The sequence below is a fragment of the Peromyscus maniculatus genome, chromosome 1, assembly GCF_049852395.1.
Source record: "Peromyscus maniculatus bairdii isolate BWxNUB_F1_BW_parent chromosome 1, HU_Pman_BW_mat_3.1, whole genome shotgun sequence".
In the NCBI taxonomy this organism is placed as follows: Eukaryota; Metazoa; Chordata; class Mammalia; order Rodentia; family Cricetidae; genus Peromyscus; species Peromyscus maniculatus.
In genome coordinates, this window is record NC_134852.1 from 10,170,096 (window position 1) to 10,183,922 (window position 13,827).

General features: G+C 41.4%; 1 protein-coding gene across 6 annotated transcripts; it reads left to right on the plus strand.

The window, feature by feature from the left end:
• Positions 1 to 3,394: 3,394 nt before the first annotated feature.
• On the plus strand, positions 3,395 to 8,924 carry LOC102911490 (leukocyte immunoglobulin-like receptor subfamily B member 4A). Of its 6 annotated transcripts, XM_076569207.1 has the most exons (11): positions 3,395 to 3,490; positions 3,632 to 3,667; positions 3,867 to 4,151; positions 4,294 to 4,596; positions 5,600 to 5,635; positions 6,396 to 6,515; positions 6,724 to 6,808; positions 6,884 to 6,921; positions 7,147 to 7,199; positions 8,390 to 8,545; positions 8,622 to 8,924. In XM_076569207.1, the coding sequence occupies exons 1-11, from the start codon at positions 3,457 to 3,459 to the stop codon at positions 8,691 to 8,693; spliced, it is 1,218 nt and encodes a 405-aa protein (XP_076425322.1). In that variant the 5' UTR covers positions 3,395 to 3,456; the 3' UTR covers positions 8,694 to 8,924. The 6 variants fall into 6 exon arrangements, with proteins under 6 accessions (XP_076425322.1, XP_076425318.1, XP_076425316.1 ...); XM_076569203.1 differs by having other exon boundaries at positions 3,407 to 3,667; positions 8,390 to 8,549; XM_076569201.1 differs by having other exon boundaries at positions 3,407 to 3,667.
• The last annotated feature ends 4,903 nt before the right edge of the window (positions 8,925 to 13,827 follow it).

Below are 13,827 nucleotides of genomic sequence, written 5' to 3' on the forward strand. Positions count from 1 at the left end.
ATAACTCTCTATATTCATTTTCTTCTCTCTTCAAAGCCTACATACATTTTTACACAGACTGTAAACCATTTAAAGTCTCATTACATCTGAATCTGCCTTATTGTGAATCTATTGCTTTAAACTGTATTGGCTAGTACTGAAGCTGAAGCCTTGGCTGGTGACTCTGCCCATTTCAGCTTCCCAATATGGTGGTGGTACATTTACCACCAGCTCTGGGAGCCATGTGCACCACTAATTCTTGGAAGCAGTGGGTCTAGGCCTTCATCAAAGCAGTGTGTAGTCCAGAAACCATTTTTGTCTGCACTAGCAAAAGCTATACCCACTATGCACCATGCTGCTGTGCAGCTTGGAGACGCCTCTGTGTGCAGTGGCAGGAATCCACAATGCTGCACTCAAGCCCACATGTCACCGCAAACATGCCATACCGTAGCTCATGGCTCACATGAGAGACAAAAATAGACAGCTGCTTTTTGCTCCTTTTTAGAATTTTCTTTTTATAATTTTCTGTGGTTTTAGGTGGAAACTCTTGCTGTACATTGGGCAGCCAAATGTAGTTGGAAGTTTTCCTGTGTCCCAGCTGGCCAGCAATCAGGACAAATCTCTCCCACTCATGTCCCCCAAGTAAATACACAGAGGCTTATATTAATTATAACTGCTTGGCCATTAGCTTAGGCTTATTACTGACTAGTTCTTACACTTAAATTAAACCATATTTTAGTATGTTTAGCCATGTGGCTTGGTGCCTTTTCTCAGTTCTGCCTTGTCATCTTTCTTCCTCTGTGTCTGGCTGGTGAATCTCGACTCTGTCCTTCCTCTTTCCAGAATTCTCCTTATCTGCTTGCCTACCTATACTTCCTTCCTAGCTACTAGGCAATCAGAGTTTTATTTATCAACCAATCAGAGCAACACATATTCACAGCCTACAAAATAACATCCCACCACAAATATCTGGTGATTGGGGGTCAGCAATGTGAAAGATGTGCAAAGAATGTATTCCTTGTAGAGTTTATCCTGTTGGTATGCTGAAGCCTAATCCTACCTTCAGAAATATACTGAATGCCCAACTTCATTGCTGGGAGACATGCCTTGCTGAGAATAGGCTGACACAGTGTGTGTTGGGAACATAGCAGCTATTTGAAATTTAACATCCTCATGTTATTCAAAGTTCTGGCTACTGTGTTCCTGATTGTCTTAAAACAAAACATATCTCCTGTGATTTATCTAATGATAATTATATGATATGATGAACTACAAATGTTATCTCTTCTGCACACTCAAGAACTACTTATATCTTCCAGGTATTATAGAGGTTAATGGAGAATAGTGATTGGTGATAGTTTAACTAGGGTTTTCTCAGCACATCTTGGAGACACTCCTCTAGTACAAGAGGAGTGGAGTGCAGTGTTAAAGGTGCAGTATTATGGGAACTTTAACTGGAGTAACATGAACAAACCATGTTATACATTACATAAAGCACCAATGACAGAAAAAAAATACAATGCCACCCAAGTATGATGTGGTGAACCAGTGACTTTAATTTTGATTTCTAAACCAAAGCATTGATAAGTGGCTCCTTAATGAAGTCGGGGAAATTTTATATAGCTATACCACCAAACAAAACATGTACCTCTTTCTATTTCATCTTTCTTCTTTAGCAAGGAATAATACCAGCATGGGGCAAAGTATTGCAAAACCCTTCCATCATCCCTAATAAATTTTATGACTAGTCCTGTGAAAAAAATAGGCGGACATCGCAGCCACTGTAATTGAAATAGGGAAACCCTATCTGTATTTCATGTCATCCTCAGGGGATAGATTTCCACAACTTGCAGGCATTCCCAGCTCTTATAGATATTATGTCCCTGGGATGAAAGCAGCCAGTCACCAAAGCATAAATGGGATGTGGACAATTCTTTTTCCAAGCAGAATAATAAAGCCAAAGTTGTCTACATTCTTATGCCTAGAACCTGAACTTATTACCTCTGGTACCAGATAGTACTTAAGTTAAGGATCTTGGAGGAGTGTAGCACAAATCTTAGAAGGTCTTATTAATAAAAAAAAAAAACCAGAGCCAGCTATTGTGATGAATGCTGAAAGATCAGAGAAACAGAACAAGCCACAGCCAACCTCACCTCACTAATTCCTCAGCTGGTCTTGTTTTCTCAGACTGAAAAGCCTCTGAGTACTCATCTGAATGGATCTCAGCTGAACTGCTTCTAAAAGCCTAAAAGCTTAACAAGCCTCTATCTAGTTCCTGGTCCTCATGCCTTATATACCTTTCTAATTCCTGCCATCACTTCCTGAGATTAAAGGCATGTGTCACCATGACTGGCTGTTTCCAGTGTGACTGAACTCTCAGAAATCTGGAAGGATCTTCAGATTGTTAGGATTAACGGTGTGTATGCCATCATTTTCTGGCCTCTATGTCTGTCTAGTGGCTGTTCTGTTCTCTGAACCCAGATAAGTTTATTAGGGTGTACAATATATTTGGAGGAACACAATATCACCACATTTCCCCTTTTTTGTCTAAATAATAAAGGACGCTTATAACTAATAAAACAATGTTTATACAATATATACAGTCAAGAACTGCATTAACAATGTCTAATCTATTAACATTTGACAGATTCAGACAAAAACTCCATTACATAAATTAACAATGTCCAGTCCATTAACATTTGACAATTTTAGACAAAAAAAAGTCATTACTTATTTTATTTAAAACAAGTAGTTCCTTTTTGTAATCGATTCAATAACCTACCTTTTTTATCTTATCAGAGGAGGACTTAAGCCTGATGGTCTCAACATAAGAGTAACTTTTGAGAATGCAAACAGGTAGGCAAAGGGTCAGTCTCACAGAAACCAGTAAGAGGGAACAGAATAGGAAAATGTTGGTACTTGGGTGCTGTGAATCAAGACATTGTGACTAAAGTTGCAGAAGACCGTTGGAGCTTAGGGAGGAAAGAGAGCAGAGTCTGATCTGAGGCCTTAAGAAATATTTGACTTGAGTCTAAGGACCTACCTTGAGATTATAGCTTCTCATTGTAACAGCATAAATGAATCTTTTCTTAGACCATAGTGCTGATTTTGACTAATACGACTTTTGCATATTTGGGGTCTGCAATTGTTTCTCCTTGTGAAATGACATGCTGTGACAAGTGAATGCTTATTTTTTGGCTTGGAAAACACACAGGACAGGAAGAAAGCTGTGATGAATAGAGGGGGAAAACATTTTTTTTTTCCTAAAGACTTTTCAGAAGCCCCAGTACTTGGCAAAAGTCCTGCACTGAGGAACAAAGAGAAGTTCCTTTTGTGGTGAGCTGGTGACAGTACTGATGTGGCAAACCCATGACAGGAAGGACCTGCCTCCAGGCTGAAAACAGCCTGTCTGATGTTTCTGCAGAATATCGTTGGGCTGCCCCAGGAGCACAAGCAATAATAATACAACAACTCACCATGGTCCCCATGCTCAGAATGCTGTTGTGTCTTGGTAAGATATGAAGAGGGAGAGTGGACACTCAAGTCTGTAAGAAACCCTACTCCAACATAGGTCTTATTGAATCTGGAAACTCCATGATATTGACCCTGTCTCTCAGACTGAAAAAATCTCTCAGAGTGGATTTTCTTTCAGGACTGAATGTGGGACAGAAGACTGCAGTCCTGGCAGGTGAGTGTTTCCATCCATACCAAGATTTTATTCTTCACTCTGGATACCAGACATTATTTTTGCTCTCCTCTTGGTCATCTCTTCACAATGTGGGATTTGTAAAGTTTATGGATAATGTTGTGATGCCCATTAGTGCCCTACTAAGACTTGGTGTCTGAGGGAGAATTATACCAGGACTCAACCTTTGATTTCCTTGCAGGAACCCTCACAAAGCCCAAAATCTGGGCTGAGCCACACTCTGTGATTGCCTCAAATGCACCTGTTACTATTTGGTGTCAGGGGTCCTGGGAGGCCAAGGAGTACCATTTGCTTAAAGAGGGAAGCATGGATTTTTGGGACAGACAATACCCTCTGGAAAGCTTGGACAAGGCTAAGTTCTATATTGAACACATGACAATGGACTTTGCAGGGATATATAAGTGTAACTATCAGAGCCCTGCTGGCTGGTCAGAGCACAGTGACACCCTGGAACTTGTGCTAACAGGTGAGTGAAGAATCAGGGTTCCCACTCAGCACAGCTTCTGCACTCAGAAGGAGTTCAACTCTCCAGGGTACTTTTCTCAGCGCCCAATCCCGCAGTACAATGTGGGTAGCTTAAATTTGTTTCACTTCCCCTTGTATCCTAGGAGTCTATGCTAAACCAAGCCTGTCTGTTTTGCCCGGCCCTGCTGTGACCTCAGGAGAGACCATAACCATGCAGTGCAGCTCATCGCTGGGATTTGGCAGATTTATTCTGACCCAGGAAGGAAAGCACCACCTCCAATGGACCCTGGACTCACAGCAAAGTGCCAATAGGGAGTTTCAAGCTCATTTTGTTCTGGACCCTGTGACCACCATCCACAATGGTACATTCAGATGCTATGGCTATTTTAGGAACCGACCCCAGGTGTGGTCAAAATCAAGTGACTCTCTTCACCTCTTGGTCTCAGGTAAGAACCCCTGACACTACCTTTCTTAATGCAGAGTGTCACCCAGGGATCTGCTCTGAGAAGCGTTCTAACCTCAAAGTAAAATAATGAAACTCAAAAGTCCCAAAGACTTTCACACCTCATAGAGCACCAGCCTTAAGCAACCCCTGATGCAATTACTCCCCTCAGTGACTCATTGGAATTTAGCAGAAGCAGGAGGGCTTGAGAACAGACAGTATATTGAGTGATCAGACATTTTCTCTGTACTGCTTTGGTTTCTATTTTTGTGATACAACCCCATGATCTAAAGCAATATATGGAAGAAGGTTTTTTTTTCTAATAGTTTACAGGCCATCATGCGAATTAGAGGTAGGCACTCAAGGCAGGAACTGAAGCAGAGGCCATAATGGAACATGGCTTACAGGCTTACTCTCCAGTGTTTTTTCTCAGACTATTTTCTTATATTATCAAGGTCCAACTACCCAGAGTTAGAACCACCCACATTGGACTTGGCTGTCCACTCCCACTTCAACTATCAGGCAATCAATAAAATGCCTCCACACCCTTGCCTACAGGCCAATATGATGAAGGCATATTTTCAATTTGATTTGCCTCTTCCCAGATGACTCTAGCTTGTATTAAATTAGCAAAACCCAATGAGAACAGTCTCCAATGGCATCCTCAGTCCTTCATTTTCCTCTTGTCTATATTTCCTGAAATAAAGGGCACAGTCTCATGATAAGAGCTGGTCATCAAAGGCTTGTGGTAAAAAATGGTGCACAGACTCAATCAGGAAGTTTTGTGTCCCTCAGAGTCTCAATCCTTTCCTTACCTTCAGTGACATGCTTTATTAAGGCTTGGTTGACCTGAGCTGTGATCTTGACAGACAAACAGGAATCCAGAGGCACAAAATCTGATCTCCAACAAGGTGATAGCTAGTTGGAAGTACTTAAAATCCAGACTGATGTAGAAACTGTCAAGTGCTTGAAGTCCAAATACTCACTTCTCCATCTATCTCTGGCAGAATCCAAGGACCAGTCTCCCACCCACACTGAGAATGGTAGGTAGAGATCTCATGGGCAATGGGTACAGAAATAGTGGGATCATTGTGGGATGGTGAAGCTTCCTCTGAAGTTCATAAATTGAAAGTACTAGACCTACTCCCCACTTAGATAATCTGTTCCTCACATAGCCACGGCCTCAATATATCTCTCTACCTAGATCCCATACCCTTGTTAATGCCAACCTCTGATTCACTGGAGTCTTGAATTCCCTAATGGAGTTTCTTCCTAGCCTCTAGATTTCTGGACAGGTTTTATTGTATAGTGAAGGGAAATCAAGATGATCTTTTGTGATCCAAACTTGAGGAAAATCACCTTCTCTGAGTCTTTACCTTGATTTCTGCAAGTATAAAAGAAAGCATTGGCCCAGACCTTCAAATTATTTCCTGTGCTGTCCTTGGCTGTGACCTCCTGAATGAGCAGGAGTCTCATCCATCAGACACCAGTTTTTGAAAGACCATGTCCCCTCTGCCACAACAATGGTGGCACACTATACTACATTGGAAAAGATTTATATTTGGGGCTGGATATTCTGAAACTTTCTTTCTAGAACAAGTACCTCATTCTTTGTAGTAAGGACAAGACTGAAAGTCAGATGTTGGGTTCAAACCCCAGCTCTTTTAATCCTTCTGTCTGGTTAATGGAAACAATTCCATGCTGCATGATTGTGAGGACAGAGGCTCTGAGTGGGCTGGGCATACAATAGGTGCCTGGGTAAATAACATCTTTTCTTCATGCACCATGCCAACTGTGCCTAAGGATTGGGAAGGTACCAGAAGGTTCTCATTGGAGTCTTGGTCAGCCTCCTCCTGCTTTTCTTCCTCCTTATTCTTCTCATCCTCTTCCGATATCAGTGTAAAGGCAAAGAGAAGAAGGCAGGTAAGTAGGGTAATAGTGATGGGTGTATGGATGTGGTGGGTAAATAAACCATGCAGCCTCCAGATCTGTGAAAATTTCAAATATTTTGTAGGGTTTTCCATCTCTGGCAGTATTTGTATACTTACATCATGTTTTTTACATTCCATTTCTTCCTATGAAATTTTCTATTGGTGGAGCCTTCCCATCCAGATAGCTTGTACTTTTTCAGTTCATGCAGACCAAAGGGAGACTAATTTGCAACTTCTTGAAGGGGATACAGACCCAACAGCCAGAGATAGAGTCCCTCAGAAGAGGTAACTCCTTTCCAGAGACCCAGACTCCCACCTGCCATAGACCTCACTGCTATCTGATAATCCCTGTCTCCTCAGATCCAGCCTAGATGCTGCCATCAAGGAAGAAAAGCAGTGTGAGAATAAGAGGTCCTTGGGGAGGGAAATGCTCTAAATGTCACCATCACAAGACTGATAGGAAGGGTCTGGGGTCAACACTTTGAGGGATTGAACTTTCACAATGAACCCAGAGATTTCAGCACACTCCCTGGTACTCTCTCTGCTTGTGGGACAAGGGCATGGATCGAGGAGACTGAGAGATTCCATAGCCAAGAGCTAACTCCTTTGTTCTAACCTGACAGATGCTTCTGTGATGGACCCACAACCTGAGGAGAGTGTAGAGCTGGAGAGTTGGGTGAGACTGCTGCCCCATTCACAGTGATAAGAGCTTATGGCCCAATTTAGTCTATCACTCCCTCATTGTGGTAGTATCAGTCACAGTTGATCCCTCCATTCTGGAAGAATTTGCCTCTATGAACTATGATCTCTTCTTCTTGGTTTCACTACGACTATGTGACCCTTTTCTCCTGTCTCATTTCTTGATGTGTGTCATCTGTCTGTTGCTTAGCATGTGTCTAAAGACTTGAAAGGACATATGAGTCACTGCGCCCTCATTTCTCAAGATCCTCCTATACTCATTCACCCTGCCATCCACAGAAAGCCTCTTTATTTTAAGCTTGAGAACAATTTTATTAGTGTTTAAAAGAAAAAACAACAACAAAGGTAACCTGTAAATCTCATCAGCTTCCTGGAGGAAAAAAAGAAAATAGAGAAGAGAAATGGAGTGAAAGCCATGTCTGAGGAGAGCCAGGATAAAGATCAGCTAAGTGATGTCTGGCAGCCACAAGGCAAGGAGGGAAGCTCTAGAGAAAGAGCAAGTAATTCCAAAGTGTTAGGAAATGTGTGCTTAGAACAGAAACACAAAGAAATAATGGAAGCATTATGCACTACCTCAGAAAAGTAGGCACATTTACAAAACTAAGGCTTACAGCACTATAAGCTACCACATACAGCATCTTCTTGTTATAGCTTTCCTTAAGGGCTGCAAACACATCAAGGAACACAGTTCCTCATTCACTCCAAGCTCACCTCAAGGCTAAGAAATGAGATGTGTATAACTGAAGAACGATTGTGGTGTGGTGTGCTATTAGGAAAAGGGAAACAGAGAAAATGGATGTACTGTGAGGCACACAGAGCCAGTGTGAATCACAAGGGAAGACTTTTACTGGGTATATTCTGAGGAGATGCCAGAAGAGGTCCACACAGACACCTAATTAACCAGCAGAAAATACAGAAGGTTCCAAGGTCTTCAGACAGGAAGATGAAAATGTTGCTGGATCTGGGAAAACAGGAGTTAGTGTGAGGATAACAGGCCAGAATTATGGGAAGGACACTTGCAGATTCCCCAAGGTCTCAGGAACCCTATGAAGACTCCATTAGTAATGATATGATGTGAATTAAATTTCTAAAGGCTCTCTATGTCTAAAGGAGATCCTGAATGGAACTAGGAGTCACTTTATCCATCTCATTGCCTCTTTGATGCAGAACCCATCTGATGAAGAACCCCAGAGAATTGTGTATGCCCAGGTGAAACCCTCCAGGCTTCATAGAGCAGGAAGTACCTCTCCTTCCCCACTGTCAGGAAAAGTACTGGACATGAAGAATAATCAATCAGGAGAGAACAGAGAGATGTACCCTCAGGTAGGTTCTATTCATTCCAGCTTCAGAAGTTGCCAGTGCCAAGCACATACCTTCCTCCAACTCTGTCTCACTCCAGGCTACTACATCCAAGGAACCGCAGGATGTGACCTATGCCCAGTTATGTAGAAGGACACTGGAATACCAGTAAGAAGCCATAAAAGAAAAAAGACTCTGACCCCACATTCCACGGACAGAAACTAAGGACATCTGAGATAATATTTGTTCCTAGTGCACTCTGTATAATGAATGCCAGCCATCATGCATACTTCATGTATCATCAAGAGACTCTCAGAACTTTGGGTGCCCTCTTGATTCTTTGGTCAGAGATAACCAATGACCTTACATTTTGTAAATAAAGCCAATCCTTCTCAATAAACAATTAGTGAAATGAGAAAAAATGAAGTGAGAAAATGCTGTGACTTGAATGACAATGTAGCCAGGACACATTGATCTATGAACCTTGAACTTTCAGAACCATGAATAAATATAGAAGCAAAGAAAATGTTTATAAAATCAATGGCCTTATATATTATAATGAGAATACCGAATGTTAAAACCAGGCTATCCCAGATAAAAGCATGGAGGTGGGAATGGTAATTTAAGAGAAACAACTGGCCCTGCATGATGGCCACTCATCCTAGATAATCAGGAGGCACCAATAGAAGACCTTATCTACCACTTTTGAAGCCTTTGGATGCATTCCCAGCAGAGACAGAGACAGAGACAAGGGGAGAGACAAGGAGAGGGAGAGAGAGGGAGTTTCTGGTACTACCTATATACTCTAAGATGTGTGGTCTTCAAATGGAGTGTGATTGACTTATCAGGACTCACATCCTTAAAGAAAACTGACTTTCCCTCTTCCAGAAGCCATCAAATGCCAACTGCTTCTCAGTTAGGGGTGGGATTCATGTTCATCTGCCCTCTCCATGCTGGGATTTGGTTTGGCTTGAGCTTGTGCGGGTCTTTGCATGTTGCCATAACCACTGTGAGCTCAAAACTGCATCTGCCCTGCTAGGTCTGGAAAACACTATTTCCTTGTAGTCATCCACTGTCTTTGGCTCGTACATCTTTCTGTTTCCTCTTCTGCAATGATCCTTGACGCATGGATTGAGGGAGTGTGACTTTTCTGCCCCTAGCAGGTATCAACTGTCAACAGCTCCTTGGCTAGATCTGAGGCCTTATGAGCCCCTTTGCTCTCCATGCTAGAGTCCTGACTGGCTTCACCTTCTGCAAGGCTTGTGCCAGCAGCTCACAGCTACTGTGAGTTAATGGGTGAAGCATCCCGGTTCCATCCAACAGACACTGTTTCACATCACAGAAACATTGGCAATCCTGTAGCTGTTACAAGCCTCCCTTGTCTTCCACAATGTTATTGCATGCATATAGGTATAGGTATATACATATATGTTCCAAAATATAACCTGCTCAGTCCATGTGTTATTTATTATTATTCCATGTATGCATGTTTTCAGGCCTGAATATTGGGTTTTAGCTAACCAACTGGTGTGCTTTTCCCTGGAGTACACTATTTCTCCCACACTCAGCATTCCTCAGTTGCCTACAATTATTTGTGTATGTGTGTGTGTGTGTGTGTGTGTGTGTGTGTGTGTGTCTGTGTCTGTGTCTGTGTGTATATGCATGAGTGTGTCTGTGTGTCTCTGTGTGTCTCTGTGTGTGTGTCTGTGTATCTCTGTGTCTAAGGATGAGTCCTCATGGGCTTTTCTCCAACCATGTTGTTCAGGTAATGTTTAGGAAATCATGTTAAAGAGACTTTGTGGGCATAGCTACTGACATCACTAGGAGGCACAATCTCACAGCAAATGCTTTGATCTTGTTCTTACAATATTTCCACCTCCCTCCTTCAATATTCCATGAGCCATAGGTGTACATAAAATGATCCAAATCAGAAGTGTTTCATTGCCTTTGGTTGTGTACTTACTGGTTACTCCACCAGGCTCAAATCCAATAAACACACATATGGTCATGGTTAAATTGAGTGAATCACAGCAAAAGCAAAAGTTATGAATCTGGAAAAGGATTTTTAGCAATGGCGATTCAAAGAAAGTCCAGGAAGAAAATCCTGTTGCATTTAGTGCTCATTAGATAATTCCTGTATGATTAGTAAAACTGCTCATGTTACAGCAAAAATTTATTAAGAGATTTATAACAGCAGAAATTTATTAAGAGATGATGAATGGAGGGCCACAATAGAAATAAATGAATGTGTACTTGTTACTCAAGCATAATCTTGATTGTTAACAACTTCCTCTCGTGTGTTGCTTTAATGTGTCAGATTTTCATCATTCTATTGATGGTAAAAATAAAGATTTATATAAAGAGAGACAAAATTTCTCAAGGGACCTTTGAGTGGCCATTATGGTTAAGATCTCTTTCCTCTGTCTTTGGTCCTCTGTTAAATAGTTTTGTAATTCTCTTACACTTTCTTGTATTTATGGGACTAACCATTGGGGAAGCACATTCAAACTTGGCCTCTATGACCCACCATTTTTCTTTTAAAAGTTAGAAAGGAGGGGATATTGGGAGCACAAAGGTACTTGTGCCCATAGATCAATAGGGAAATTAGCAATGTTAAGCATGCAGGGTTGTCTTTTCAAATAAAAAGTTGTATTAACCTGTTTTTCTATTCAGAATACTGGGAACTGGAGGTGATTAATAGCCTGATGATCTTTGTTATCAGAAGGGTGGGGTAATTTCAAGCTCCCACAAGCATGACTGGAGATACACGTTAATATAGATGGACCTTACATTTATCTATAAGGGGTCCCCCAAGCTCCCACAACCAGGATAAGAGGTGGCTAATAGTTTAACCATTTTCTGTGTGCCTGAAACCATGACAGATCCTTCCCTCAGCCGTTAGGCTAATACATTTAACCTATCTCTAGAGCCCATCCTCCTGTAAGAAATATCAGGTCCTTTAAGTTGATTTTCAATATTATTACATCTCGGTGTACACTGGGTATTGTATTACATCAGGAGACATTTCCAAAAATTAACTGTGTCTAAATATACTTGCAATAAACTACTTGGTGTCAAATTCCCAAAGTTTGAACCAGCCTGGGCAACTAAGTAATTCTGAACTGGGTTTCTTTGTTACCTTATGTGGTTTTTTTCTCTGCCCTTGAAAGTATCTCTCTGTAGCATTATTGGAAGTAACTTGGATTGAAGAGACTCCAAATAAAATTCCACTCTTGAGAGGTTCACACAGGAAGTTCACAATTTGGAGGCTACCTTTTCTTTCTTTCTTTTTTTTTCGAGGCAGGGTTTCTCTGTGTAGCCTTGCTCCTTTCCTGGATCTCGCTCTGTAGACCAGGCTGGCCTTGAACTCACAAAGATCTGCCTGCCTCTGCCTCCTGAGTGCCGGGATTAAAGGTGTGCGCCACCACCGCCCAGCACAATCTCCCTTTTCAAACAGACAGACAATAAACAATTCTTCATCTCATAATTCAGGCATGAAAGTGTAAAAGAGAACATATGGGATAGTATCCTCGTTGGTTTTGTCAACATGGCACAAGCCATAGTCATTTGAGAAGTGGTACTCTCAACTGAGAAATTGGCTCCACAATATTAGTCTTTGGGCAATTCTGTTGGGCATTTTCTTGACTCATGGTTGATGTGGGAAAACCTAGTTCACTGTTGGTGGTGCCCCGCTGGATCAGGTCCTCTAAGTTGTATAAGAAAAAATGCTATGAAACCATGGGCAGCAATTCTGTATGTGGTGAACCTCCATGGAATCTGCTTAACTTCCTGACTCCAGGTTCCTGCTTGGATTCCCTCACTGGACTGTCACCTGGTATATGTAAATGATTTAAGCCAACATCTGTCACTCCTGGTTGCCTTTGGTCATGGGGTTTTATCACAGAAATGGAAACCATATTTTAGGATTGTTATTGTGTACATAGGTTGTGTGACTCTTTCTGGGGAGATATGAGCAAACATCTGTTGATCTCACATAGGGCACCAATGACAGATCCAATAAATGATCCAGCCAGATTTATTTTACTGAACTGATGAATTTATTAGGATTACTTGAGGAATCATGGAGGAAGGGTAATTATGGGAACATGGGTGAGTCAAAAGTGGCTGCATTACCAAAAGCCCAAAGTAGCATGTGTGATGACTCATAAAACTGCATCCCTGGAGCTCCCTATACAACTTATAGGACACTTGGCTAATTGAAAGATCTCATCTCCTCAGCTATTGTTATTACTCATATAACTTTGGAGGGCCCTTGTGAATCTGTGAATCTTGTATGCTTCAGGACATTCCTGAGAATTCTGAGGTTTTCTTTTCTTCCTGAGTCTGAATAATTCCACTTCCAAAAGATAATCTTTCAATTCAGAGGAACTAACTTTTCAGCAGCATAGTAATGGAATGATGTGAGAAATAGCATGTACCTTACTTCTGCCAGATCTTAGAAAGCATTATAATTGATGGGAAGTCTACAGTGAAATATTAAAGACATATATACATGCTTCTGATGAGAGAAGACTTTGACAAACAGCATTTGAGTTACAAAGACAGCATATTTTAAGATCCAATATCTGGAAGGTATCAGCTGGAGTGGAAGAAAGTCAAGATAGTTGGGTGGGAATGTGATCAAAATACATATCCACAAAAGAAATTGTCATGAGACCCATTATTTTGTATAACATCATTAAATATCATTAACATATACCAATAAAATGAGTGAGTCTTTTGTTTATATAGAATTTTGAGGTACTCAACATAGTTGCCTCTTCAAGAAGGTATAGAGTGTACAACCAGTTAGATTGCAGAGGTCCCTAGGAATGAAATGAAGTCGAGACTCATGCTCAAAACCAGTATGTGCTTCAGCAAGACAAAATCTTATCAGCCCTTCCCTAGAGAGATGAGACATGCCAAACTGATGCTCAGAGATGCAGGACAATGTCATGTTTTCTCCTAACAACACCACAGGGCCCATCAGGTCTGACAGAAGAGGTTTCTTGTGTAAATCTGGAAGAAAAAAGGCAGAGACAGAGAAGCAGTTCCTTACCAGTGTTCATTCAGTCCTCAGAGTTCATACATATAGCTTAGAGGTAATTTAGGCTATGAGTCACTTCTGGTTCTGGTTGCAGGAGCATGGGGAAGCTTCTAGCTCTATAAATAATTTAAGGGTCATCTAGAATCTTAAGTATCCCTGGTCTTGATTGTGAGAGCTTGATATAGCCTGGCCCTTTAGAAATCACAAACCAACAGGCTATTTATCATCCCCATTACCCAGCCTTCTGGGTGAAAACCAG